Consider the following 23,899-nt stretch of genomic DNA (forward strand, 5'->3'; position numbering starts at 1 on the left):
AATTGCCCAAAGTAGAAGAGATGGCATTAGAATTATCCCCTGGATTTAGACTTTAAAGATTCAGCATGGGAACAGACTCTGCAGCCATCCGAATCCACACAAACCAGTATACAAGCACTATCCTATCCGAATCCACACAAACCAGTATACAAGCACTATCCTATCCGAATCCACACAAACCAGTATACAAGCACTATCGTATCCGAGTCCACACAAACCAGTATACAAGCACTATCGTATCCGAATCCACACAAACCAGTATACAAGCACTATCGTATCCGAGTCCACACAAACCAGTATACAAGCACTATCCTATCCGTCCACACAAACCAGTATACAAGCACTATCCTATCCGAATCCACACAAACCAGTATACAAGCACTATCCTATCCGAATCCACACAAACCAGTATACAAGCACTATCCTATACATTTTGACAATTTACTATTTACAGAAGCCAATTAACCTACAAACATGTACACCTTTGGAGTGTGGGAGGAAACCAGAGCACCCGGAGTAAACCCACACGGTCACAGGGAGAAAGTACATGCTCTGTACAGACAGCGCCCTTATTCAGGATCGAACCCGGGTCGCTGGCGCTGTAAGGCAGCAACTCTACCGCTGCACCACCGTGCCACCTCTGATCAACAATCCCAGCACTTGTCTTCCATTCTGTAAACATGTTTCCTTTTGCTTGACTTTTTTAATAATGAATTGGATGTATTAACATATTTTGTTCAACAAACAGTGAAATGTAAAGATCCACTGATGTCACTGGCTGAATACCTGCGCACCATCCTGCAGCATTGTGGAACGAAGCTGATGTGTCGTGAAGGTGGGTGTGGATGTTGCGTGGTGGTGGTTGAATATGATGACCCCTTGAGACCTGAGAAAAGAACAGAGTCAATTAACTCGGTAAGCTTCTGACTATTATCTTCTTAGTTGGCAATATTGTTGCATCTTTAATATATTTCTTTCAAACATTTTCACCTCTTCAGTTGCGGGGCCCATGCAACTGGTATGGAATGGCAGCATGGTGGCACAGTGGTAGAGTTGCTGCCTTACAGCGCTTGTAGCGCCGGAGACCCGGGTTCCATCCTGATTACGGTTGCTGTCTGTATGGAGTTTGTACATTCTCCATGTGACCCCGTGGGATTTCTCCGAGATCTGTGATTTCCTCCCACACTCCAAAGGCGTACAGGTTTGTAGGCTAATTGGCATGGTATAAGTGTAAATTGTCCCTGGTGTGTGTAGGATAATGTTAGTGTGCGGGGATCGCTGGTCGGTGCGGACTCGGTGGGCTGAAGGGCCTGTAACTGCGCTGTTTCTCTAGACTAAACTAAACTGTTCAACGCAGGATGAAGATTCAGATTCAGATTCAATTTTAATTGTCATTGTCAGTGTACAGTACAGAGACAACGAAATGCATTCTCTCTGTGACTCTCTGTGTGACACAAAAGTGACTCTCTGTAGATATCCAATGTATTAGTGCATCTATCACTGAATTATCCTTTTTGAATTTGAGGGGGAACTTCTTTACGCAGAGAGTGGTGGCGGTGTGGAATGAGCTCCCAGTGGAAGTGGTGGAGGCAGGTTCATTGGTATCATTTAAAAATAAATTGGATAGGCATATGGATGAGAAGGGAATGGAGGGTTATGGTACGAGTGCAGGCAGGTGGGACTAAGGGGAAAAAAATTTGTTCGGCATGGACTTGTAGGGCCGAGATGGAATGTTTCCGTGCTGTAATTGTTATATGGTTATATGGAATCAATGCAAATAAACATTGAGATCATCCTTGTTTGGCAGGTTTTCTAATTGGTATGTTTCAGTTGAGTATATTGTCACGATTACCGAGGTACAATGCTAACCATTCAGTAGAACGACAATACAGGATTATAATCAAACAATCTACAGGGTACAGATACACTATGAAGGGAATAACAGGAATAGAAGTAGGAAATGTTGCTGGGGGTAGAGGTTTAAATATGGAGTGATTGCAGATCCACTTCTGTGACAGAGTTGCCTGCGTTGGGTGCCATCTTGGATCACATGGCAGAGACTCTTTGTCCTGTTAAGATAATGATTCTGAAGACTAACATAAAAGATTAAATTCTACTTTGGAGGTCCAAGGTCAACTTAAAAATAACAAATACTAGGTGACCTCATTAAAACATACAAAAGTTCTTACAGGGTTTGACAGAGTGAATGTATCTGACTAGTAGGATACAAGGAACTGCAGGTGCTGGTGTATGAAGAAAGATGCAAAGTACTGGAGTAACTCAGCGAATCAAGCAGCATCTTTGGAGAGCATGGATGGGTGACGTTTCGGGTTGTGACCTTTCTTTAGGGTGATGGTGGGGGAAGGGGAAAAAGCTGAAACAGGAGGGGCAGGACAAAGACTGGTAAGCACTAGGTTGATACATGTGAGGGGAATTTTGTGAAGTAGGTGGTGGACAAAGAGGATTGAAGCGTTGTGAATTATGAAGCTGGAGAAAGCAATGTTGGTGGAGGGGAGGGGAGCAATGGGCGTGGGTCCAGGTGGGGCTGATAAGGCTGATTTCAGTTAAAAATATAAGAAGATTTTAAATTGGTTCCTGGGCTAGCTTACAGGTTATATTTAGTCTCAAATTAGGCTTTTCTCCAGTAGAATAATACAGACAGGCGTTTAGGTTTGCCTCTGGTTGCTGTGTATTGAGATAATGAATATTATAACATTTGTCTCCCAAGTGACGAGAGAGGAAGCAGAGAAGCAGCTAGATTGATCTCTTTGATGCAAAATGCCTTGCACCAAGTGTCCGATGTTTATGAGAGAGGAAGTGACGAGAGAGGAAACTAGATTCATCTAAGGGGTATTAACAAATGGCCAAAGTCTTTAATATGAAAAAATCTTGTACCATATGACAAAATGTCTTTGATGTGATGCATTCTGTTGAAACCTTTATTCTCTGTACCTCTGACCATGACTAATGTCTGTGGAATGTACTAAGGTGACAAAAAAAACACTATATGATACGATGTAATTCTGTGTTGGAGAAAGTGGATGAGGACGGTGAAGTGTCTATATTGCTCACTTGACTGGAGTTCTCCCTCCATCGGCCGATAATAAGTAAAGTTTTGAACTGGTCTACCAAATGTTTGTGAGTTGTCTGTTTATTAAGAAGCGAACCTGTTTAGTAGTTATAAGTAACTTTTTCAGGGCACAGGGAACGGGGGTGTGCGGGGAAAGGGAACAAAGTACAGTTTACTAGTGCATTGGATCACAGTATTAAAATCAGATTGACAATTCAAGACAGCGAAAAGAGGTAATTTCTTCGTAATTAAACAAATCTTTGGAATTCGTTGCCCAAGTAGGTTGTGGAGCTCAGTCTCTCAATATATTAAATAAAGATATCTTAGATTTTTGGATATCACAGCGCCCTCCATAATGTTTGGGACAAAGACCCATCATTTATTTATTTGCCTCTGTATTCCACAATTTGAGATTTGTAATAGAAAAATCACATGCGTGCTAACTAGTCAGCGGAAAGACAATAGATGATTGCAGTTGAGCCAACCGCAGAGTGCAGACACATGGGGGAATAATGTTTAGTGCAAGATAAAGTCCAGTGAAGCCGATCAGAGAAAGTCTCAGGGTCTTCAATGAGGTGGATCGTTGCTCAGCACTGCTCTTATGATTGAGCAGGCACAAGAGGCTAATCTTTAGATATGACTTTTTAAATGAGAGAAACAGAGGATCCGGAGATACAGAGGTAGAAGTTAAACTTTATTTATTTACAATAATGGGTCTCAAGTTCTCCACAAGACTTTTAGATTCCATTGAAGATTGCTGGCCACTAGAGGCCACCAGAGGCACGGTTGGGCAGTGGTAGAGTTGCTGCCTTACAGCGCTAGAAATAAGGTTTCGATCCTGACCACGGGTGCTGTGTGTATGGAGTTTGTACGTTCTCCCCGTGACCTGCCTAGGTTTCCTCTGGGACCACCAGTTTCTTCCCACACTCCAAAGAAGTACAGGAGGGGTGACTAATTGAATTGCTCTTGCAGCTAGCATCCTCGGGCATGTTGGAGTGAATGGCTTCCTATACTGTTAGATTCAGATTTTCAATGTCCTTCAGACACTTGACACTTGCAACATTCCCAAAGACCATGTTAATCAGTTTACAACTACATCTAAGCACTTGTGCAAGATCAGTTGCGACCAATTGTGTGCTCCTGTTTTCACCCTTTATTTTTAGTTTATTTTAGTTTAGAGATGCAGCGCAGAAACAGGCTCTTTAGCCCATTGAGTCTGTGCCGACCAGCGATCCCTGCATACTAGCAACAATTCACAGTTATACCTAGCCCATTTACCTACAAGCTTTGGAGTACAGGTGGGAAGAAACTGGAGATCCCGGACAAAACCCATGCAGGTCACGGGGAGAATATACAAACTCCGTACAGCCAGCACCCATTGTCAGGATCGGATCCGGGTCACTACCGCTGTAAGGCAGCATCTACCGCTGTAAGGCAGCATCTACCGCTGTAAGGCAGCATCTACCGCTGTAAGGCAGCATCTACCGCTGTCTACCGCTGTAAGGCAGCTGTAAGGCAGCAACTCTACCGCTGTAAGGCAGCATCTACCGCTGTAAGGCAGCAACTCTACCGCTGTAAGGCAGCAACTACCGCTGTAAGGCAGCATCTACCGCTGTAAGGCAGCAACTACCGCTGTAAGGCAGCAACTCTACCGCTGCGCCACCATGCCTCTCTGTTGGAGCAGTTACACATGGCATACAAGCTGCTGCAATTATTATTAACCCCACTAAGTGTGAATTGGGCCATTTTGGAGATTATGTGACGACTTGGTGATCTTGAATAATGAGTTTGTGATTCCATTGAATTGAAAACGGGGAAAAAAGGTTCTGGTGTTAGTTAAACACTCTTGTCTAGAATTAATGCAAAATTAATTTTCCGAATCCTTTTCACCAGTCTGTGGTGACGCTTATTATAAATAATTTATATGGAATAGATTTGTTTACAACAGAAATCATTGGTTTTGTGCCACAGTGCAATTATTGTGGTGTTCTAGGTGGTGAGCATGAGCACTCTCTAATGAAAGTTGTACTGAGAGAGATAATTAGTAGTGCACTGGGAAGAATATACATATGCAATAACAATATGCATATTGCTTTAATTTGTAACTGACACGCGCCGTCAGAAAGGTTAAACACAGAAAGAGAAAATGCTCTTCTTTAATTTTTAATCTGGAATAATCAAGTCACCATTTTGAATCTGAATAATATAAATTTTTATTTTTGTAAATGAAAATGTGCTTTCTTAAATGCAAAATGTTTCCCCAGCCTCTTCTGTGCTTTTGAGTTGTGGTTCTGCATATTTCTATTTACAAAAATAAATCTTGCTCGGATCAATGCCCCCTTTGTGAACACATCTTCTGACTTTACTTTCTGTATTATTTTATCTTTTTGTTGAAACAGTGGCTTGTTGTATACCAGCTGCTGCAATTGCTGTGCCTATTAACTGTGAAGCCACCATTCACGAATGAGCAAAGACACAGGGAAGTAGGAGCTATTGTAGACACCAGAGGTCCCAAGCATGCCCTTGGTGGTTGTATGATGGAATTGTATTATGGAGGCTAAAAAATACAGTGCTGTGTATGTTACCATGAAGAGAAGTGGGGTGATATTTGTGCCTCTTCTCCATGTTCCTGATCAGTTCCTTCATCCTGTGTCATCATGCATAGGTTAGAAATGGAATCTAATAGGGGAGGGAATGAAGCAGGGTGGGGAGAACATTGAGAACTGTATTAAAGTGTAAAAAAGATTTACAAGGATGTTACTGCATCTGGATGTGTTGTGCTATAAGGAGAGACTAAATAGTCTTAGACACAAAACGTTGGAATAACTCAGTGGGCCAGGCAGCATCTCTATAGAGAAGGAATGGGTGACGTGTCGGGACGAGACCCTTCTTCAGACATAGTGTTGATTGTTTTTCCTAGAGTGTAGGAGGCTGAGGGATAAACTTAGAGAGGTTTATAAAACCAGAAAGGGCATACATAAGGTGAATAGGTCTTCCCCTCGGGTAGGGAGTCTCAAACTAGAGGCAAACGTTTAAGGTGAGAGGAGAAAGATTTAAAAGGAAGTGAGGGATAAAAATTTTGACACAAAGTGGTGCATATCAGAATCAGAATCACACTTTATTCGCCAAGTATGTTTTGCAACATATGAGGAATTTCATTGGCCAGGTCAGTCAACAATTAAAAGCAACAGACTCAAGAACACATTTTAACATGAACATCCACCACAGTGACTCCTACACATTCCTCCCTGTGATGATGTCCCTCCTTTTGTTCTTCCTCGGTAGGGGGCCTGGAGCCCCCGTTGACGGGACGATCTTGACTCCCGTAGCCGGCGGCGTTCGGGCCCTGCGCGTCGAGGAGTTCAGCTCCCGCATCGGGGGGGATGTCAGCCCCACCGCGCCGGGCGATCAAACCTCGCATCGGGGCTGGTCGAACCTTCTGTGGGGTTGGAGCTCCTGACTAGCCTCTCCCGAGACTGTGAGCCCTTGATGGTAAGTCCGCAGGCCGCGGTGGGAGCGATCCCAGGCAAGGGATCCGCCCCGATGTGGAGCTCACGACAGTCCGAGGAGGCCTCCAACTCCAGCGATGGTAGGCCGCAGAGCCCGGAGAATGTGATCCGAAAAATGATCACATCTCCGGGAAGGTAGGAACCTGAAAAAAAGTTTCCCGCGATCCCTCCTCCCTCCCCCCACACAAAACAAACCGAAGTACATAAAACAAACTTTTAACAAACACTGAAAATAACAAAAGATGAAAAAGAACGAACAGACTGCCAGCAGGACTGCCATCTCCCAGGCGCCCCTGGTGGTCTATATGGGACGAGCTGACAGAGGAAGTGATAAAGGTAGCTACAATTAAGACATTTAAAAGACACTTGGACAGGAACGTGGATAGAAAAGGTTTTGCGCCCCTTGGACCAGATGCAGGCAAGTCGGACTAGCTTATCTAGATAACTTTGTCAGTATAGATGAGTTGGGCTGAAGGGCCTGTTTCCATGCTACAAAACTCTATGACAACCGTTTATGTTAGCTTAGTTTGGAGCAAGGAGACTGGTCTTGAGCCCACCCAGCCATCGACAACCACTGATCACCCGTTCACACTAGTAATCCCACTCCTCACCCGGGGAAATCTACAGAGGCCAATCAGCCTACAAACCCGCTGACGGATGTGGGAGGAGACAGGAGCGCCTGGTGGAAAACCCACGCAGTCACAGGGAGAGCGTGCAAACTCCACACAGACAGCACCCGAGGTCGGGATCGAACCCAGGTCTCTGGCGCTGGAACTGCACCACTGTGCCGCCCACTCTGGATGGGCTTCAAAACTGCTTTGTGAGTTTTCGGATCTGGTTTTGATTTCTATGCATGACGCACTCCAATAAATATTAGGATACAAATAATAAATGTTGTACCGTTTTTTTAACCTTTCATGTGGATTTATTTCTAAACTATATATTATGTCATATTATTGGATTTTTCAGTGTTTGTGCCCGATCGGATCCTTGCTGTCACTAAAGAACCATAATGTCATCACTATAGAGGCACTGGGGTCTGTGAAGAAGGGTTTACACCCAATCCAGCAGCGCCTTGCTGATTACAATGGAAGCCAGTGTGGATATTGCAGTCCAGGTTTTGTCATGCAGATGTACGGGTAGGTACTAAATATTTTGGATATGTATGTATTTGAGTATATTCTACTAGCGTGACTTCAATTACCCTTCATGGTTTGTAGGTCATGTTGTGTCATCAAAGCACATTTTGCTGCAGGAAATTGATTTTCTAATTATCCTTAGTTAACCGAATAACTATGCTACAGACGGATGTGGAGGCCAAGTCAAAGGTTATTTTTAAGGCGGAGATTGACAGATTAGTAAGGGCGTTGGGGGTTATGGGGCAAAGGCAGGAGAACGGGGTGGATAGGGAAAGATAGATCAGCCATGATTGAGGGCGGAGTAGACTTGATGGGCCGAATGGCCTAATTCTGCACGGAGAAATAATGACCTTATGAACATATAATAAATATAAAACACCTGGGCTCTGCTGGCGTTAACCTGCAAGTTCACATCTCCTTCTTCTTCTGTGGTAAGTGTTTTAGACGTGCAGCTCCGTTGAGGCTAGCCAGGCCAATGTGTCATCGTCCAGGCCAATCAGACCTCGTTCACCATTGGGTGGCCAGTGTTTGGGGCAACTGGTGACCATGTGCTCCACTGTCTGTGTTGGGTCCCCACACTCACAGGAGGCGGGCGCTGTCCACGAGGCCCCACCTCTTCATCGCTACTCCATAGAGTCCGACGCCTGTCCTCAAGTGGTTGAGGGTTGTCCACTGCTTTCGGGGCAGGTCCTGGCCAGGGACGTCCATAGGGTCATCGATGTACTGGTGTAGCCTAGATGGTTCCGCTGACTTCCACTGGTCTCTCCATCTCGTCTTGACCCAGGCGGCCTTGGAAGCATCAGCCGGTGTTGTGCAGAGCAGCTCTTGGGCTTGCGTGGAAAAGGGTTGCCGTGACTATAGGCAAACACGTCATGGTGTCTCTGTGACGATCTGATGGAGGAGGTGGGATTCACTGGACTGTGCCTTTCGAAAGAGGACCAGCGTGGCTGCTTCTCGTCTGATGTAGGCCAGTTGGTTTACTGGGGTGGCTCGTAGGCATCCGGAGACAGTCCGCATGGCGCTGTTGAGGGCAGCATCCAGCTTCTTGGCGTGAGGGCTACGGCACCAGACCGGGACGCAGTACTCGGCAGCTGAGAACACCAGGGCCACTGTGGACATGCGCAGTGTCTTCGTCGTGGCTCCCTATGTGATGCCATGTTCACATCCATGAAAGGATTTGAGTATAGGAGCAGGGAGGTTCTACTGCAGTTGTACAGGGTCTTGGTGAGACCACACCTGGAGTATTGCGTACAGTTTTGGTCTCCAAATCTGAGGAAGGACATTATTGCCATAGAGGGAGTGCAGAGAAGGTTCACCAGACTGATTCCTGGGATGTCAGGACTGTCTTATGAAGAAAGACTGGATAGACTTGGTTTATACGCTCTAGAATTTAGGAGATTGAGAGGGGATCTTATACAAACTTACAAAATTCTTAAGGGGTTGGACAGGCTAGATGCAGGAAGATTGCTCCCGATGTTGGGGAAGTCCAGGACAAGGGGTCACAGCTTAAGGATAAGGGGGAAATCCTTTAAAACCGAGATGAGAAGAACTTTTTTCACACACAGAGAGTGGTGAATCTCTGGAACTCTCTGCCACAGAGGGTAGTTGAGGCCAGTTCATTGGCTATATTTAAGAGGGAGTTAGATGTGGCCCTTGTGGCTAAGGGGATCAGGGGGTATGGAGAGAAGGCAGGTACGGGATACTGAGTTGGATGATCAGCCATGATCATATTGAATGGCGGTGCAGGCTCGAAGGGCCGAATGGCCTACTCCTGCACCTAATTTCTATGTTTCTATGTTTCTAAAGGTTATCTTATTGAAATCTTCAAAATTCTTATGAGACCTGGAAGGTCAGAGTTAATGAGCACAAATTCAACTCAGCAGGTCAGATGTTTCAGGTTGGGACCCTTCTTCAGACTTCATCTCGACTCAAAATGTAAACTCCATTTCCTTCCACGGATGCTGCCTGACTTGCTGAGTTCCTCTACCAGTTGCCTTGAAATCCCTTCCAGAAATGCAATGCATCTGCAAGATGCCCTCTGTCAACTTTGCTTGTTATATCCTTGAAGATCTCTGGCAGATTTGTCAGTCGTGCTTTCTCTTTCCTAATTGTGTACAGTTTTGGTCTCCTAATTTGAGGAAGGACATCCTTGTGATTGAGGCAGTGCAGCGTAGGTTCACGAGATTGATCCATGGGATGGCGGGACTGTCATATGAGGAAAGATTGAAAAGGCTTGTATTCACTGGAGTTTAGAAGGATGAGGGGATACTTATAGAAACATATAAAATTATTAAAGGACTGAACAATCTAGATGCAGGAAAAATGTTCCCAATGTTGGGCGAGTCCAGAACCAGGGGCCACAGTCTTAGAATAAAGGGGAGGTCATTTAATACTGAGGTGAGAAAACTCAGTAAACGTGACAGTAAACTAAGCTAAACATTTCCATAAAAGTAGAAAGGCTAAATGTTTGAAAAGGTTAATTTAATACTAAGCATTTGAATGATGCTTGCAAAATCTAGATGAAAAGTAACTTTTATTATTTTTTATCATAATGCATAGAAAGGTTTGCATAGTATCAAGTGCCAGGATCTCATGAGTTCCTTGAAACTTCCATGCAAAATAAACTGTGTACGAAGGAACTGCAATGCGGGTTTAAATCGAAGATAGACACAAAATGCTGGAGTAACTCAGCGGGACAGGCAGCATCTCTGGAGAGAAGGAATGGGTGACGTTTCGGGTCAACACAATCAAATTCTTGGACATATTACAGGGAACAAGTTCTTTACTTGAGGATGAGTTCTGAGGAGAGGTTGGGAAACAAGACTTTTCAGCTTTTAATTTTGTTTAGTTTAGAGATACAGCGGGGAAACAGGTCCTTCGGCCCACCGAGTCCGCACCGACCAGCGATCCCCGGACATTAACACTATGCTACACACACTAGGGATAAGTTTTACATTTACCAAGCCAATTAACCCACAAACCTGTACGTCTTTGGAGTGTGGGAGGAAACCGAAGATTTCGGAGAAAACCCACGCAGGTCACGGGGTGAACGTACAAACTCCGTACAGACAGCACCCGTGGTCAGGATCGAACCCGGGTTTCTGGCGCTGCAAGCGCTGTAAGGCAACAACTCTACCGCTGTGCCACCGTGCTGCCCTTTAAAAGGAAATAAATAGGAGGGGCTGCCAAGCTTATCCCATGGTACAAATAACGTGAGATCAGGAGTTCATCTTTCAATCTCTCGACCTTATTCTGGATTGTGAAATCATGGCTGAATTCTAACCATCTGCCCATATTGAACCCATTAGTACTACTGACATGCAAGCCACCAATCAATATCTGATTTCAATTTGCATACTGATCAGTCAGAAGAACATAGTAAACTAAGTTTGTAAGATGTAATTAGGTGCAGATCTTATTGGTAGGCCATTGGGTAACCCAAGTCGAGCCTGCGTTTATGATCATTGGTGCCATTCAATATGATCTGATTTGGGGAATTCGGCTGAGCTTCCCTGATCCAATCATTAGTTGTCTCAGTATGGATCCCGTGAACCTGATCATTTTTTTCTCCTGCTACCCTGTAAACCTGATCAACCCTTGAATCCCACACAGGGTCCATTGAACTGGTATCATAACTCCCTCTGTAAATATTCCCAATGAAGCTGGCCTCAACTACCCTCTGTGGCAGAGAGTTCCAGAGATTCACCACTCTCTGTGTGAAAAAAGTTCTCCTCATCTCGGTTTTAAAGTATTTCCCCCTTATCCTTAAGCTGTGACCCCTTGTCCTGGACTTCCCCAACATCGGGAACAATCTTCCTGCATCTAGCCTGTCCAACCCCTTAACAATTTTGTAAGTTTCTATAAGATCCCTCTCTCAATCTTCTAAATTCTAGAGAGTATATACCAAGTCTATCCAGTCTTTCTTCATAAGACAGTCCTGACATCCCAGGAATCATACTGAGCTTGCCTTCACTGGTTTCTGGTCCAGAAGAATTGTTTGCATCAAGTGTAGCCTTACATTTTTCTTGATCTAAGTTTGTAAGTTGTAATGTAAGTTTGGTGCTCATATCAGATCTTATTGGTGCAGTTATCATTGGTAGTAACCCAAGTTGTAATTCTTGGTTTGGTTTATGATCATTCTGGTGTAAGATTTTTGATATTTATTTTGTATGTTAGTGTGGAAAATCTGATTTGGGGAATTCGATTAGCATGGGAAAGCTTCCCTGAGTGCAATCATTAGTTGTCTCTAAACGTATGGATGAATGTTTGAATATGATCATTTTTCCGCGTCCTCTGCTACGCTGTAAACCTGCCCAGTTGCAACTCAAATAGTTGAATCCATTATCACACAGTGGTTCATTTGAATGGTTCTGGTATCATAATGTTCTTCCTGTAACAATATTCCATTGGAAGTTAAGCTGGTGCCTGGTATAACTCTTCCATTTGCTATTATTCAACCAAAGACAGTGTCAGTATTGCTCTCTCGGCTGCTTACTGTGCAGATATTTACAATTATCTGCATACTAACATACCTAAAAGTAGCGATGTTACAAAACTTACCTTCAGCGGCGCTGCAGTTCTGCCACTGGCCGTGTGCGTGACTTTGGCACCTTTGAGGGGGGAGGAGGGAGGGAGCGGGAGTGTTTTTCTTGCCGATATGGGGTTCAAATTAATCGCAAATGCAACGTTCCAATCGATCGCGTTACAGAAAAACCCACTCGCAAGATGATCATGTCATTAGAGCATCTAAATCGTCTAAATTTTGTGTTATTGTTTACCCATTGTCAATATTTTTATACTAAATATCATTTTTAGTCCCATGTATTGTAGAAAAATAATTTTAATTATATTGAGTGGATGTTTCTATAATTTATGGGAATTAAACGTCAAATTCCTTCCATCTGGCATATAAATTCATGACTGAGATTTAAAAATCATGTTATATTGTGAATTCTTGTGTGAATGGGATTAGTTTGTTATTTGGACACTTAGGCTATTTTTTTAAAAATATCCGTTTCTTAAGAAATGGAATCTACGGGACATTCTTAATGGGAAAGTAGTGGGCAGAAAGGCATGTCATGTGTGGTTTGAAGAGCAAAAACTTGGCAAAATTGAAAAATTGAGGAAAAACAAGGTGAACAGAGTTGCTTATTGGTTACAATCTGAGGAGTATGATGATGCTACTGATTATGATATGCCAATGTACCAGCTAGCAACTGATCTTCTCCATAAAGACCTGGTCTATTGCTAGAAATTGTAATTTATTTACCTATCTGTTACGGATTTACAGCATATAATACAATAATATTAAAGTTCTGATCTTGAGAATATCACATTTTTGAATTTTCAAGGCAGTCTGGGTGTTTATTACTATTTCCGTCACAACGGTCAATTTTGTAATTAGCTCCAATTAGGTAATTAATTTTGTGTTGTCAATGGAAAAGCAATAGGGACCAAGATGATAATTTCCGAGTATTAAAATGGCCATAACAGTTTTAATACTGAAGATATGAAAGTGAATTAGGTGTCAAATAAAACTTATTTTTATGCTTTATCTGATGGGATAAATTTCTTCAGCACTGGCCTCAGCAGTTTTCCCTTGTTGACAATTGACTACCTTATGCGATGCTATCCTTTTTGAAAGCACATGATACAGAGATTGTAGCTTAGTGCTCTCCGTCTCCGTCTCTCTCTCTCTCTCTCTCCACCTTCAGTACTGGCCTGTTGCAATCTTTCACAACCATCTTCACTATCTGCAAAACCATCCACTTTTGTATCATCAGCAAACTTGCTAATCTTGCCCTGTATGTTCTCAGCCAAATTATGAATGTAGATGACAAACAATAACAGGCCCAGCACTGAGCCCTGAGGCACACCACTAGTCACAGGCCTCCAGTCCGAGAAGCAACTTCCACTATCACCCTCTGCTTCCTTCCATGGAGCCAATTTTCTATCCATTCAGCTATCTCTCCCTGGATCCCATGCGATCTAACCTTCTAGAGCAGCCTACCATGCGGCACCTTGTCGAATGCCTTCCTGAAATCCATGTACACAACATCTGCAGCTCTGCCCTCATCGACCTTTTTGGTCACGTCTTCAAAAAAGTATCAATCAGATTTGTGAGACATGACCTCCCACATACAAAACCATGCTGACTATCCCTATCCAAATGCCTGTATAACCTGTCCCTCAGAATATTCTCCAGTAACTTTACTCTCTAGTAAATTCACTTTGCATCCTCCTTTCAACTATAAATCGCAGTTAACAGACTTCAAAGTATAGCGTATTCCCTCATCAAAATAATTGATATATTTTATGAATGTATCAGTGGGTGGAGACACTGGAGGTAAGGCTTGGGTATCTGTAATAGTGAAGGATGTAACAGGACAGACATAGGTTTAATAAATAAGCAACAACATATGGGCCAAACGCAGGCAGGTGGGACAAGTGTAGATGGGACATGTTCGTCGGTGTGGGCAAGTTGAGTTGAAGCTGTTACCACGATGTCAGACTCTATGACTAACTGGGTGATTTGGTACATGTTGAATTTGCACCTGGGTTTAATTTTTTTGTGTTGTATTGTTCCTTTTTTCTTCTCCAGGCTTTTGAAGAATGACCCAAATCCTAGTTTGCAGGAAGTGGAGGATAACTTTGATGGCAATGTCTGCAGATGTACAGGTTGGTAGAGTAGTCAATGATTTGGCAGAATGTATCTGGCCGATTGAACTGGCTTTTGCAAGCTAGACGAAAAACAATTTGTGTAAAATTTCATTAACCTCAATATTTTTGAATTTGTGCGAGAAGACTGCTTCATATGATGGGCGATCGTTTCGCCGAACACCTCTGCTCAGTCCGCAATAACCAACCTGACCTCCCGGTGGCTCAGCCCTTCAACTCCCCCTCCCATTCCCAATCCGACCTCTCCGTCCTGGGTCTCCTCCATTGCCAGAGTGAGCAACAGCGGAAATTGGAGGAACAGCACCTCATATTCCGACTGGGGACCTTGCGTCCGGATGGCATTAACATTGAATTCTCCCAATTTTGCTAGCCTCCTCCCCCTTTTTTTCTTCCTTCTCCCCCCCCCCCCCCCCCCCCCCCCCCCCCCCATCAGTCTCTGAAGAAGGGTTTCGGCCCGAAACGTCACCTATTTCCTTCGCTCCATAGATGCTGCTGCACCCGCTGAGTTTCTCCAGCAATTTTGTGTACCTTCCATCTTCCAGCATCTGCAGTTCCTTCTTGATTGCTTCATATGATGTCCTGGACCAAACTAGCTTCTCTAGAAGCTCTTGGTAGCTGTAGGTGACCCTGGCCCTTGTGCCTCACGCTGCTCTTGAGTTAATATTGCGTGTTGTTAAGTGCATCAGAAAAGATCTCTCCAAATCTGTCACCACTTGTGTTCAAAACAACTCTTCATCATGGCAGCAGTAGAGTTGCTGTCTTACAGCGCTTTCAGCGGGTTCGATCCTGACTACGGGTGCTGTTTGTATGGAGTATGTACGTTCTCCCTGTGACCTGCGTGCGTTTTCCCCGAGATCGTCAGTATAAATGTGATTGTCCCTAGTGTTTAGGATAGTGTTAGTGTGTGGGAATCACTGGTGGGCATGGACTCAGTGGGCCGAAGGGCCTGTTTCTGTAAACTAAACTAAACTAATTGCACAACTGATCTTATAGAAACATAAAATTATAAACGGACTGGACAAGCTAGATGCAGGAAAAGTGTTCCCAGAACCAGGGGCCACAGTCTTAGAATAAAGGGGAGGCCATTTAAGACTGAGGTGAGAAACTTTTTCACCCAGAGAGTTGCAAATTTATGGAATTCCCTGCCACAGAGGGCAGTGGAGGCCAAGTCACTGGATGGATTTAAGAGAGAGTTAGATAGAGTTCTAGGGGCTAGTGGAGTCAAGGGATATGGGGAGAAGTCAGGCATGGGTTATTGATTGGGGACGATCAGCCATGATCACAATGAATGGCGGTGCTGGCTCGAAGGGCCGAATGACCTCCACCTGCACCTATTTTCTATGTTTCTATGAGAACTTCAGATCAGTACAGTAATTCAAATGACTGATGTTTGGTAAACAGTAAAGGTTAGATGAGGCACAAATGAATGTGACATACAAGTAGACACAACGAATAGCAGATGCTGGTTTACAAGGAAAGATACTAAGTGCTGGAACGCTACCAATAAAACCCTCCCTCACCTGCATTAACCTGTCACTTGCCAAACGTCCCACCCCACCACACTCTTTTTTCTCAGCTTTTCCCTCTCTCTTCAATGAGTGAGGAAAGGTCCCCACTGGACATGTTGCATATCCATGTCTTCCAGAGATGCTGCCTGAACCACTGAATTACTTCAACACTTTGTTATTTGGGATGAGTGGAACTGCTGCTCTTTGGATCAAACTATTTCTCACAAGTTCAATTTCTTCCACTAGTAACTAGTATTGGAATAAAAATAAAACTAATTGGACCGCCAATTCATTTTGCTAACTTGTTGTTATCTCTCTCATAAATCCAGGGTATCGTCCTATTCTAGATGCCATGAAGTCTTTTGTAAAGGATTCAAACAACTGGCAACAAGGATTCTTTGTCGATATTGAGGTAGAAATCAATACATTACAACCAATACACGACAACCTCCAAATAAGCTCTGAACTACATAGACTGTTATTGTTACACTGGTTAACCTGAGGAGCACAACACACTGGTTCCACCAAGATGCAGCGCAGAACGCCACGGGAGATCCTTTGTCCCTCTGGCTATCAAACTGTACAACTCCTCCTCCTTCTTTCATGGGGTTGACTGACTCCCCTATAACCCCCCCCCCCCCACAAATTTCATGGGTCTTGTGTCAATTTCCCTCCTGGTATAAAGAAAGTTCTATCATATCATATTGTTATTACTGCACTATTATTGTTTGTCAGTTTTTTATGTATACGTATGTATGTGCATTGAATATTTTTTCTTATTAATGATTTTGTTTACAGTGTACTATGTTTCCGTATTCTGTTTTGCTGCTGTAAGTAAGCATTTCATTGTTCTATCTGGGACATATGACATTAAAACACTCTTGACTCGACATTTATATGCAATTCACTTTGAGATGCTTACACTAAGAGGTCATATTTTTTAAATTGTTTTTATTTATTTATTTATTTGTTTATTAGAAGCAGACACATTTTATAAACATTTCATGTATATCAGTCGTCCATTATTAATATTATCAATTGTGGATTGGTTCTGCTTCTAGTTTTTTTTTTTAAAGATAGGAAGTAAGAGAGAAAGAGGAAAAAAACCCCGCAAATGTCAAGATTTAAAAAAAAGAATGGAATGATTTACTAATAATACATCTTTGGAGATAAGATGTCATTTTTGAAAAGTCGATTTCTATACCAGGGCATTTTTTTGACAAAACTGGCCTTCTTGTCCAGAATTTGGAACAGCCAAATCAGTCCTGGTGATTTCTAGTTTAGTTCAGTATTAGTTTAGAGGTACAGCATGGAAACAGGCCCTTCAGCCCACTTAGTCTGTGCCGACCACCGATCCTCGTATACTAGCATTTTCCTATACACTAGGGATAATTGTTTTTTACCAAAGCCAATTAGCCCACAAACATGTTCATCTTTTGGAATGTGGGATGAAACTGGAGCTCTTTCTCCGCGGGGAAAACACACACTGTCATGGGGAGAACGTACAAACTCCGTATAGACAGCACCCACAGTCAAGATCGAACCCGGGTCTCTTGCACTATAAGACAGCAACTCTACTGCTGCACCACAGGTTGTTTGAAGTAATAATAGGAGTATTATAGAAACTGTTGACAGCTTCTACAGTTTAAAATATGTTTTTATTTTGTGCATTTGTGTTTCAAGGATATAAAGCCTTGTTCCAAGACAATGAAACTCTGTAATCGGGGCCATTTGAAGATAGATGGACGTTGTACTGGTGCAGCGATGAACACAGCCGGCCTGCTCTTCTCATCCAAAGCAATAAAGTGGTACCGACCCGGCTCACTAACGGACCTGTATCTGTTATTGCGAGAACATTATGAAGATGCTGTCAAACTTGTTCACGGAGACACTGCCAAAGGTATCTGAGTAGACGGAAACAAAACTATAGCTGTCTTTACTAATGTTTGTACTCTTGTTTCTTCCCATAATTTACTGGAAAAAACCCCATACTGTAGACAAAATATCAGCATGTTTTTCTCTGCCAATTACAGTTCTGGGGATTTTTTTACGTTCAATGACAGAGGATTAGACCATTCGCCCATCTGGATTCATTTTCTATCTGGTTCTGGAATCTGCTTACATTCAACCCTACTACGGAGTATCTAAATAATCAGCGTTCTTTGGGATAGGAAACGAGGGCAACTATTGGAAACATAAGTGATAGAGCATGTGTAAATTATGGACAGACTGGAGATGCTTGGATTCCCAATATGGAGAGTGGGGCTACTCTGCCATTTAATGTTCAATGTTTTTGTCATTCCTAACTGTATCTGTTGTCACTGCGGGCGGAGCCGAAGGCAAATTCCTTGTATGTGAATACTTGGCCAATAAACTTATTCATTCATTTGTACACCTGGTTGACACTTTTCGGTAGTGGGGAAACTGCTAGAGTCAGTTCTAAAGATATATCAGCACATTTGGAAAGTGTGAAATCATTGGACAAAGTCAGCATGTGTTACGAAAGGTAAATCGAGGAATCTTATAGAATTTTTCGAGGATGTAACTAGTAGCGTGGATAGGGGGAACCAGTATGTGGCTCTTCCAGGCTTTCGACAAGGTCCCAATAAGAGTAGTATACAAACTTCCAGTATTGATGTGGACAGAGAACTGGCTGAGATGCTTGGATAAACGGGTCTTTTCACAATGGCAGGCATATAGTGGGGTACCGAGCTCAGTGTGGGGCTATTTACAATATATATTAATGATCTGGATGAGGAATTGAAGGCAATATCTCCAAGTTTGTGGTGACACTCAGTTGTTGTGCTAGGAGACCATTTGGAATGTTCAAATGTTTGATGCAGTATAATGTGGATTGTGAGGTTATCTATTTTGGTGTCATTCCTAACTGTATGTCATGTTGTCACTTGCGGGCGGAGCACCAAGGCAAAGGGGAAATCCTTTAAAACCAAGATGAGAAGAACTTTTTTCACACAAGGATTAGTGGAATTTTCACTCTGGAGTGGTGAATCTCTGGAAAGATTCCTTGTATGTGAATACTTGGCCAATAAACTTATTCATTCATTTGTACACCTGGTTGACAGTTTTGGTTCCCGAAGCAAATGTGAGAGAAGCCATGTCAGGACTGTCTTATCTGGTAAATCTGAGAGGGGATCTTTTACCCCCCCTAGGGGACCAAGTACAAATGAGAAGACTTTTTTTCACACACTGTCAATAATGTTACGTCTATATTTAAGAAGTTAGATGTTGTGTACGTATGGAAGAACTACGGGCTGAGTTGGATGATCAGCCATGATCATTGAAAGGCTCGAAGGGCCGATGGACGCACCTATTTTCTATTGTTTCCCGAAGCAAAGTGGAGAAGCCATTCAGCTGGTAAATCTGTCTTTCCCCCCCCCTAGGACCAAGTACAATATACACTGTCAGTAATGTTACGTCAAATCTTTGTGTACGAAAGAACTGCAGATTCTGGTTTAAATCGAAGATGGACGCAAATTGGTGGAGTAACTCAGCGAGACAGGCAGCATCTCTGGAGAGAAGCAATGGTGACGTTTCAGATCTGAAGAAGGGTCTCGACCCTAAAATATCACCCATTCCTTCTCTACAGAGATGTTGCCTGATCCGCTGAGTTACTCCAGCATTTTGTGTCTATCTTTACTTAAACTCTTGATGAATATGAACCACATATATGATTTTAGTTTCCAACAACTCCAGCATTTTATCATATAAATTCCTTTCTTTGAAGATGTACTGACAATTCTAGAGAATTGTCTAAGCCGATTTCTCCGAAGGTGAAAAATGTTTGTTTTCGAAAGCTACTCATATTATTTCGTTCTACATATACCTGTTATAATTTTTCCATTTCATGAAATAATCACCCTAACACCACCCATAATTAAACGTGGAATATATGCTGTAGCCAGTCGTAAACAAATACAATAAAACATTATATTATTATCATTACTCGCTTTAAAAATGTGTGGGGACATTTGTGTAAACTCTGTGATTTCCATGAATCAGGTTGTTTGTGACCTCAGGGAGTCCCTGTATCTGCAGCTCTTTAAAAGTTGTAGATTGTCATCTACTTAAAATGGAAAGTTGTTCCACATATCCACGATCGTGATTCAGGCAACGAAAGGATCTAGTTTCTAATTCTAATACTTTTGCTTTATTTTTTGATCAACTCCCTTAATGTGATAATCCTCTAAATTATCTGATAGAAATCTGTAACATGATGAGAGGAGGAGGGTAGAGTAGAAACTCACAACCTTTTTCCCAAGATGACAACGTCAACTCCTAGAGAGCGCAGCTTTATTGTCAGAGTGGGTTAGTTTAAAGGAGATATACGGGGAACATATTTTTTACACAGAGAGTGGTGGATGCCTGGAATATGCCATGTGTGGTGGTGGGGGGGGGGGGGGGGGGGGGAGAGTGGTGGAAGCTTATACGATAATGGCATTAAAAGGCTATTAAATGAGTACATGACAAGGAGTGGAGGGGTACGGATCACAGGCACGCAGGCAGAGGAAGTTGGTTCACCGTGGCATTATTTTGGGTGTAGATATTGTGACCAAAGAGCCTGTTCTAGTGCTGTCCTGCACCATGTTCTATGTCTCATCCTTCTATTTTCACTGGTGTTTTGTCAAGCTCTCAAATACATACTGTTCTTGGTCAATAACAATTCGTACATGTCCCACGTGTGCTGACGTGTCTCAAAGAGCAGTCTAGACCATCTTGGTCAGCAGGGACAAGCTGCGCCAAAGGGCCCATTTCCCCACTGTCATGATGACTCCTGCCTTGTGGCCTCTAGTTTGACATCCTGATTAGCTGACAATATAGGATGATGAGAAATATTCTTCAGGTACGTAGTGGGAAGACTGAGGGTAGTCTTTTGTTCTCTGCTAAAATCTGAGCTGCATGGCCATAACCTCCATTCTACATTCATTCTGCTGATGCCTTTCAGAACGGGGTACTGATTGGGGATGATCAGCCATGATCATATCGAAGGGCCGAATGGCCTATTCCTGCACCTATTTTTTTCTATGTTTCTATATCTGGAACCAAGTGAGAGACAAAGTGTCATTTAATTATGGATTAACATTAGTAATTACATACTGAACATTTTTTTTGTTAAGGGTTTTACAGAGTTCTATGCTTACATATCTGTTGTGCTGCTGCAAGTAAGAATTTAATTGTTCCGTTATCGAAACCTATGACAATATAACACTCTTGACTCTTGACAAGCAAGGGGGTAGATCAGTCTGGAAAAACCTCAAAATGCTAAAGACAAGTTTCTCTCAGCATCCTGACCAGAGTCCTGTAACATGGTTTCCATTTAATAGAGTCCTACTGTCAAACAGTGTGGAAACAGGCCCTTCGAGCCCAACTTGCCCACATCAGCCAACATGTCCCAGCTACACTAGTCCTACCTATCCCCAAGTCCTATCCATGTGCCTGTCTAATTGTTTCTTAAATGATGGGATAGTCCCAGCCTCAACTACCTCCTCTGGCAGCTTGTTCCACACACCCACCATCCTTTGCGTGAAAACGTTAGCCCTTAGATTCCTATTAAATTGTTTCCCTTCACCTTAAACGCATGTCCTGTGGTTCTCGATTCACCTACTCTGGGCATGATTTCATACACCTATATTAGATCACCCCTCATCCTCCTGCGCTCCATAGAATAGAGTCCCAGCCTACTCAACCTTTCCCTATAGCTCCGACTCTCCAGTCCTGGTAACATCCTCGTGAATCTTCCCTGTACCCTTTCCAGCTTGACAACATCTTTCCTATACCATGGTGCCCAGAACTGAACTCAATACTCTAAATGTGGCCTTACCAATGTCTACAACTGCAACATGACCTTCCAACTTTAATACTTCTTACTTTGATTGATGAAGGCCAATGTGCCAAAAGCCTTTTTGATCACAAAGAAATAGATAAGAAGGTCAATTATCTGACCTAATTTAGACCATCTGGTGAACTTCATAGACTTCAGCCAGGAATTCCAAAGGGCCCACAGATTCTGCCTCTCTGTTTATTTTTTTTTGAAGACCCTATCCCCATCATAATTTTTCTGAAAGGCCAAACCATTTCAAAGAGATTAGAATAATTCTGATAATTTTCTCCTAGGTGTTTTCAAGAAAGATGGACCTTACAAAATTTTCATTGATGTGAAAGGAATCTCTGACCTTTACATGGTCACAATGGAACCAAGTGGCTTGAAAGTGTCTTCCAATGTCAGCCTGAATTTACTGATCGACTATTTGAAACAATATTCTGCCCAGTCACCATCCTACAACGTTATAGCAAGTCACCTGCTGAAAATTGCTAACAGTCCTGTGCGAAATGTAAGTATTGGTTTTGTCAGAGTATATATATTTTCGACAAGGATGCTTGTCCTTTGTAAGTTGGTCACGTACAATAATACAATATACAATACGGTTTTATTCGTCACATTACACATAAAGTGCAAGTGAAATGAATTTGTCAGCAGCGGTACAATGATAAAGAACACACAATACACAATACAAATTTAACACAAACATCCACCACAGCATTCATCACTGGTGGAAGGCACAAAATTTGGCCAGTCCTCCATTTTCCCCCGTGGTCGGAACCTCAACCCTCCGCAGCCGTTGCTGCGGGCGTCCAGATGTGCAGACAGGTAAAAGTCCAGGTAAGTCCAGAGTCGGCTCTTCCCCACCGGAGACCGCGGCTTTAGGTTGGTGTAGGCCGGCGGTCGAAGATTTAAAGTCCCCGCCGCGCCGCAGCCAGAAGCACTGCAGACCGCAGGGCCAGCAGTTGGAGCTCCCCTCCAGGGGTGATGGTGAGTTCATGCCGCGCCCGCGGTAGAAGTTGGCCGCGGGCTGGCGGTGGAAGCTTCTTCTTCCCCCGGGTCCCCCACGAGGGATCCCGGGCTGCGGACGCCGCGCCAGCTGGAGCTCGGTAGACCGCGGCTTCAGGCTACCGCCTGCCACGGGCCAGCGAAACGGAGCGCCCAGTTGAAAAGAAGTTGAAAAGAAAACCTAGCATGCTGCTGACACGTCGCCGGCTTGCAGCGCCCCCACCGACATTGAATTAGCAAAGTTACAGAGCAGGAGATTCATTCATGTTTGGAGTATCTTTGGAGCACCAATCTCACGACGTTTTAATACATTTTCATGATCTGTTTTCTGCCCAGATTGCATTTGTCAGGCTTATTACGCTGTTTATTTGTTTGTATTTGTCCCCCTCATGCAATCAGAGTTGCCCTGTCGTGGGAGTGCAGCGTAGGTTCACTAAGTTAATACCCGGGATGGCGGGACTGCCATATGATGAAAGAATGGGTCGACTGGGCTTGTATTCACTGGAATTTAGAAGGATGAGAGGGTATCTTATAGAAACATATACAACTCTTAAGGGATTGGACAGGCTAGATGCACGATAATATGTTCCCGGTGTTGGTGGATTCCAGAACCAGGGGTCACAGTTTAAGAATATGGGGTAGGCCATTTAGGACTGAGATGAGGAAAAACCTTTTCACCCAAAGAGTTGTGAATCTGTGGAATTCTTTAGCCCAATCACTGGGTATTTTCATGAGAGAGTTAGATTTAGCTGTTAGAGCTAACGGAATCAAGGGAGATCGGGAGAAAGCAGGAACGATTTTCTATGCTTCTATCTCTGTTGCTTAATACTTGAGGTGCAGCAAGACCTGGGTGTCCTTGTACACCAGTCACGAAAGTTTTGCAGGTACATTTTCATGATCTGTGTTTCTAACCAGATTGCATTTATCAGGCTTATTACGCTGTTTATTTGTTTGTATTTGTCCCCCCCATGCAATCAGAGTTGCCCTGTCGTGGGAGTGCAGCGTAGGTTGCACTAAGTTAATACCCGGGATGGCGGGACTGTCATATGATGAAAGAATGGGTCGACTGGGCTTGTATTCACTGGAATTTAGAAGGATGAGAGGGTATCTTATAGAAACATATACAACTCTTAAGGGATTGTACAGGC

The 23,899-nt window shown here is 43.3% G+C and overlaps 1 protein-coding gene across 1 annotated transcript in view; it reads left to right on the forward strand.

The window, feature by feature from the left end:
- Nucleotides 1-23,899, forward strand: part of LOC129695930 (uncharacterized) — a 154,488-nt gene that overhangs the window by 27,426 nt on the left and 103,163 nt on the right. The window contains exons 3-8 of the mRNA XM_055633409.1: nucleotides 749-915; nucleotides 7,549-7,718; nucleotides 14,320-14,396; nucleotides 16,234-16,316; nucleotides 17,588-17,804; nucleotides 22,037-22,254. Of these exons, the coding sequence (XP_055489384.1) occupies nucleotides 749-915; nucleotides 7,549-7,718; nucleotides 14,320-14,396; nucleotides 16,234-16,316; nucleotides 17,588-17,804; nucleotides 22,037-22,254 (932 nt within the window). The remainder of the gene's footprint in view (nucleotides 1-748; nucleotides 916-7,548; nucleotides 7,719-14,319; nucleotides 14,397-16,233; nucleotides 16,317-17,587; nucleotides 17,805-22,036; nucleotides 22,255-23,899) is intronic.

Source organism: Leucoraja erinacea, chromosome 3 (assembly GCF_028641065.1).
Source record: "Leucoraja erinacea ecotype New England chromosome 3, Leri_hhj_1, whole genome shotgun sequence".
Taxonomy (NCBI): domain Eukaryota; kingdom Metazoa; phylum Chordata; class Chondrichthyes; order Rajiformes; family Rajidae; genus Leucoraja; species Leucoraja erinaceus.